Source organism: Lithobates pipiens, unplaced genomic scaffold, assembly GCF_037356315.1.
Source record: "Lithobates pipiens isolate NorthernLeopardFrog02 unplaced genomic scaffold, aLitPip1_a1.2 Scaffold_8, whole genome shotgun sequence".
Classification (NCBI taxonomy): Eukaryota; Metazoa; Chordata; class Amphibia; order Anura; family Ranidae; genus Lithobates; species Lithobates pipiens.
Window position 1 is genome coordinate 545393576 of NW_027507903.1, and position 6454 is coordinate 545400029.

Consider the following 6454-nt stretch of genomic DNA (forward strand, 5'->3'; position numbering starts at 1 on the left):
GAACCTCTGGGGGAATCTAGGATGGAAAAGGACCTGGTGGTCCTAGTAGATGATAGGCTCAGCAATGGCATGCAATGCCAAGCTGCTGCTAACAAAGCAAACAGAATATTGGCATGCATTAAAAAGGGGATCAACTCCAGAGATAAAATGATAATTCTCCCGCTCTACAAGACTCTGGTCTGGCTGCACCTAGAGTATGCTGTCCAGTTATGGGCACCAGTCCTCAGGAAGGATGTACTGGAAATGGGGCGAGTACAAAGAAGAGCAACTAAGCTAATAAAGGGTCTGGAGGATATTAGTTATGAGGAAAGGTTGCGAGCACTGAACTATTCTCTCTGGAAAAGAGACGTTTGAGAGGGGATATGATTTCAGTCTAGAAATGCTGTACTGGTGACCCCACAATAGGGATAAAGCTTTTTTGCAGAAGGGAGTTTAACAAGACACGTGGTCACTCATTAAAATGAGAAGAAAAGAGGTTTAACCTTAAACTACGTAGAGGGTTCTTTACTGTAAGAATGGAAAGGATGTGGAATTCCCTTCCACAGGCGGTGGTCTCAGCGGGGGGGGGGGGCAGCGATAGTTTAAAAAAAATATTAGATAAGCACCTGAACAACCGCAACATACAGGGATATACAATGTAATACTGACATATAATCACACACATAGGTTGGACTTGATAGACTTTTTTCAACCTCACCTACTATGTAACTATATATATGGGTTATTATGTGGCCAGAAAGAGGATAAAATAATTTTTTTTTACCAATTAGTTAATATTGATACCCATAATTGTTTTTTGTGGATCTAATGCTTCTGTTCCTGTGTTTCCTGTGACTCCTATTCTTGATTTTTTTGCCTTCTTGTCTTCTGTTAGCCTTGCTCTGTTCAGTTTATCTTAACAATAGCTTTCTGGTCCTATTCCCTAGGTTTATTCCGGCTTTGTGACTATTTCCTCCTTCCTTCAGTCCTGTCCCATTGTGTGTTTTTCTCTGAATCTATTTTTATCCTGTCTACAAAATATGTTGCTGCTCCATATGTAGCATATGTGTCATTTTTATCTGTCCTTTTGGGGTACCTTGTGCCTCAAGCTTTAGCCCTTTTTTTTTTAAGTCAGCCTTCCTCACCTCTGTCTTCTTTCTGCTCCTAGTTCATTACCACCCCAGAAACCTGAAGAGTTCCGGCCCTTCCATACTCCATTCAAAGCTAAAATAAATGTTTTGGATGTATTTGGGTTTTAATACATTAAATATTCTTTCTGTGTACAATTACACTCACCCACCACTTTAACCACTTTTAAGTACACCTTGCTAGTACCGAGTTTGACCCCCTTTTGCCCTCAGAACTGCCTTAATACTTTGTGGCATAAATTCAACAAGGTGTTGTAAACATTTCTCAGAGATTTTGGTCCATATTGACATGATAGCATCATGCATTTGCTGCAGATTTGTTGGCTGCACATCCATGATGTGAATCTCCCATTCCACCACATTCCAAGGGTGCTCTATTGGATTGAGATCTGGTGATTGTGGAGGCCATTGGAGTGCAGTGATCTCATTGTCATGTTCAGGAAACCAGTTTGAGATGATTTGAGCTTTGTGACATGGTGTATTATATTGATGGAAGTAGCCATCAGAAGATGGGTAAACTGTCTATGGACGCCGAATGCTGGACTTGGGAACGCGCCTGCAAGGTAACCACCCGGAAGAAAGCGATTCTCCTAGGAGGTTATGTGATGCGAGGAGGAGTCGCGAGAGCCACGGAGGACCCCAGAAGTCTAGAAACAGGGCCACTCTGTGCAAAAGGACCTGCACAGTGGAGGTAAGTATGACATGTTTGTTATTTTGAAAAAAATTGAAGCTTTACAATCACTTTAACCCCTTGATTGCCCGTGATGTTAACCCCTTCCCTCCACGCTCCGGCGCCATCTTGCCAAGCCAGAAGGTGACCCACTCTTCAGAGTTTATCCAACCCGCTCCTTGATTGACTACCCTGTGCCGTGGGTCACTGCCCTTGAGAGCCATCGAAGGATCATAGGAACACCTAACTTCCAAGCCAGAGGTCGCCTACACGGATGCCCTTATCGCTTGGTGTACTTCACCACAAGCTTTGTTGATTCATCAGGCGTATGTCCTTTTGAGTCCATGCTCTCTGGTAAGCCTTCATCCAAATGGTCGTCGATAATCTACTTGCAACTTTCTTTTTACTTGTCTTCATCTTTGATGCCATGAGGATGTTATGAAAATTCAATCTATGTGTCTGGACCCATTCACACATTTGATTCCCTTATCTGTGGACTTCACGTTCATCCTATGTACACATTTTATTTTCACTGTCGACTCATTTAATCATGCATTTTCACATATTTGAATATATGTTTGAGATTCACATGATCACTATATAGTCTTAGTTTATCCAGAGGCCGTTCTATTAGCGCTGCACTTTTATTTGTTGTTTCAATTTACAACTGTCTTTTTGCTCAGCTAACTGCTGTTTATTTATTTTTTCAAGGGACAGAGCGGTATTTTTTCACGTTTTTTTCATTAGTACAATAACATTGCACATTTTTAGCACTGATTACTGCAATAATGTCACTGGTTCCCAAAGAAGTGTCAAAAATGTCAGCTAGGTGTCCGATCTGCCTGATGTCTGATCAATGTCTCAGTCCCACTAAAAATTACAGATCACTGCCATTACTAGTTAAAAAAAATAATAATAATAAAGGTGCCATAAATCTATTCCCTATTTTGTAGACACTGTAATTTTTGCACAAACCAATCAATATATGCTTATTGCAATATTTTTTACCAAAAATATGTAGAAGAATAAATATCGGCCTAAACTGAGGAAGAAATCAATTTTTTATGTATTTATTTGGGGATATTTATTATAGAAAAAAGTAAATAATATTGTTTTATTTTTTTATTTTTTTAATTGATGCTTTTTTTTGGTTTATAGCACAAAAAATGATCAAATACCACCAAAAGAAAGCTTTTTTTGTGGGAAAAAAAACCCATACGTTTTGTTTGGGTACAATGTCACACAACCACACAATTGTCAGTTACGACACAGGCTGTATCGCAAAAAAGGCCTGGTCATTAAGGGGGTAAATCCTTTCCGTTAATAAACTCTCCTCAGTGAAGCCAGAAGCAGTGCGTGTACATAGGATCATGATGTGCCGGCTGAGGATAGTTTATTAAAGCTCTGAAGATTTTGGGAGTCTTCTTTATTTTGGGGTCCTATTATGATCACCTTATGAGGATTATTGATTTCCCTTATTTAAAAGAGTGACTGGATTTAAAGGCCCTGGCTGGGTATGGAGCCACAAGCGTTTTTTGACCTTTTGTAATGAGAGGTCCATTTGATCCGGTAAGCAAGCCCTTTTTTAGCCTTTGGTGATGGTGTTAATTCACAAGATCACCTTTTAAGGTGTTGGATGGTAGTGAAGATCCATCGGAATCACAGAGCATTTTCACTGGATTATTTATGTTACTGGACTTTTTATTGCATAATTCATTTTCACTGTTTGATTTAATTTTGCTATTGGATCACTCTTAGCTGTTGGGTCATTCTTCTATTTGTCATAATTCTACTGTAATAATGTCACTGGTCCCAAAAAAGTGTTAAAAGGGTTTTGTACACGCTATAACTTTTGTGCAAACCAATAAATATACGCTTATTGTCATTTTTTAAATAAAAAAATATGTAACAGAATACATTTTGACCTAAACTGAGGAAGTATATATCTATATTAGATTTTAATATATTTTTTTATTGGGTATGATTTATAGCAGAAAGTAATAAATATTGTTTTTTTTTTTTTTTTTAAATTGTACTGTACCTGCAATAACGCCTCTTCTCATGTTCAAAATAGTTATTATCATTAGGAAGAGCACATTTATATATACTATGTGAGAAGATTTCCCTAAGCACCTGGTGAGTTAAGTCTCATAAGAGTGACTACAAATATTCCTCAGTTAATTTTTTTTTTTTTAAAGGAAAATATTATCTGAGAAGGCAACTATACATAATATATTTATATACTAAAGTCAAAATAAAATATAGATACTGTTTTGGTCCATTTTAATTTTAATTTTTGTTTATAACATTTCAGTGGTATTTATTTTTAACCATTTTTATAAAAATTTTATTTCTCAAATAAATACCAACTCCTAGATCTACAGAATTCTTAGAGCATTATGGGTTTTCTACTGAGACAACAACACAATTTTAATTTATTATGTTATAAAAACTATACAGAATACATTTCTAAGCATAACCAAAATAGTATATAGATACTATTATAAATAATAGTTTGGTCAATTGGTATTTACTTTTTGCTTATAACACCTCAGTTGTACATACACTATATTACCAGTAGTATTGGGATACCTACCTTTACACACAGATGAACTTTAATGGCATCCCAGTCTTAGTCCGTGGGGTTCAATATTGAGTTGACCCACCCTTTGCAGGAATAACGGCTTCAACTCTTCTGGGAAGGCTGTTCACAACATTAAGGAGTGTGTCTATGGGAATGTTTGACCATTCTTCCAGAAGCAAAATTTGTGAGGTCAGACACTGATGTGGATGAGAAGGCCTGGCTTGCAGTCTCCACTCTAATTCATCCCAAAGGTGTTCTATTAGGTTGAGGTCAGGACTCTGTGTAAGCTAGTCAAGTTCCTCCACCCCAAACTTGCTCATTCATGCCTTTATGGACCTTGCTTTGTGCACTGGTCCAAATCATTTGGTGGAGGGGGGATTATGGTGCGGGGTTGTTTTTCAGGGGTTGGGCTTGGTCCCTTAGTTCCAGGGAAGGAAACTCTTAAGGCGTCAGCATAGCAAGACATTTTGGACAATTTCATGCTCCCAACTTTGTGGGTACAATTTGGGGATGGCCCCTTCCTGCTCAAACATAACTGCACACCTGTGCACAAATCAAGGTCCATAAAGACATGGGTGAGCGAGTTCTCGTCCACATCAGTGCCTGACCTCAAAATTCACCTCTGGAAGAATGGTCAAACATTCCCATAGACACACGTCTAAACCTTGTGGACAGCCTTCCCAGAAGAGTTGAAGCTGTTTTAGCTGCAAAGGGTGGGCCAACTCAATATTGAACCCTACGGACTAAGACTGGGATGCCATCAAAGTTCATGTGCATGTAAAGGTACTGAGCCCATAAAATGCAGCCACTGTGCCCATTGAATGCAGCCACTGTGCCCATCATATGCAGCCACTGTGCTCATAAAATGCAGCCACTGTGCCCATAAAATGCAGGTTCTGTGCCCATAATATGCAGCCTCTGTGCCCATCTTACAGCCTCTGGGCCCATCATATGCAGCCTGTGCCCATCATATGCAGCCTCTGCGCCCATCATTAGACTCGCACCTCCTGATTGGCTGAGAGGCTGTTCAGTGTTAGAAAAGCAAACATTAATTCACTAACACACCTGGGTGGACTGCAAGCACAATGCTCTTCCCTCGTAGTCCACCTTTTTTGAAGCCTATTGGAGCTATGGCTCTAATCGGGACGCTTCAAAGAAAAAAAACACCCCCGCCGCTGTAATTTAGAATGGGGGTGGCGGCGGCCATGGATAGATTCATGCCATGCACAAACCTATCCATTATTCATAGAGTGGGCTGGTGTAACAGAGGGGGCGACGCCTGTGCGCACTTAATGGACGCACCACCACTGGTTCCAATACTTTCGGTAAAATTGTGTATTTTTAAACATTTATATACAAACTTTATTTTACAAATAAATATCAACTTATAGTTCTGTTTATGACACAGAATTCACAGAGCATTATAGGTTTCCTACTGAGACAACAACACAATTGTAGTTATTATGTTATAAAAATATAAAACTTGTTTGGCCACTCTAGACAACAGCTGCACTTTTATGAATTTTTTTTTCTTAAAAGTACCAGGAAAATCTTTTAGGGGTCTATTTATAAATAGTGTGGAACAGTTACAGAATTTACAACCACTTTAAGAGTTTTGTCACTGTGTGAGAACAGAATGCTCTGTCACCCATGGATTCATATGTGTGGCATGTGGGCACTAAAGTCCCACCTATTTGCCTCCACACATATTGAGGGGCTTCAGTAAACAAAACTGCAGTGTTTATCTTTATCACACATCACAGGAAGCACCTCCATGGTTAACAGAGGACGGAATTAAAATTAGACTTGGGAAACTTAAAGCGGAGGTCCACCCTAAAGTGGACCTTCCGCTCATCAGAACCCTCCCCCCTTCCGGCGCCACAATTGGCACCTTTCAGGGGGGAGGGGGGTGCAGATACCTGTACAGTACAGGTATCTGCACCCACTTCCGGGATAGCTCTCTGCGGAAAGGGGCGTAGATTACGCCCCTTTCCGCAAGTGCCCGCCCCTTTCCGCAAGTGCCCCGCTGCCTGCTGGGAAACACACAGATCCCAGAGGCAGCGGGGACCGTCC

The 6454-nt window shown here is 40.0% G+C and overlaps 1 protein-coding gene across 1 annotated transcript in view; it reads right to left on the reverse strand.

Annotated features, from left to right (window-relative positions):
- LOC143960835 (olfactory receptor 13G1-like) overlaps positions 1-4395 on the reverse strand; it is a 29558-nt gene extending 25163 nt beyond the window's left edge. Inside the window, exon 1 of the mRNA XM_077469776.1 lies at positions 3839-4395. Coding sequence (XP_077325902.1) covers positions 3839-3881 — 43 coding nt within the window. The 5' untranslated portion in view covers positions 3882-4395. The remainder of the gene's footprint in view (positions 1-3838) is intronic.
- Between the last annotated feature and the right edge of the window lie 2059 nt (positions 4396-6454).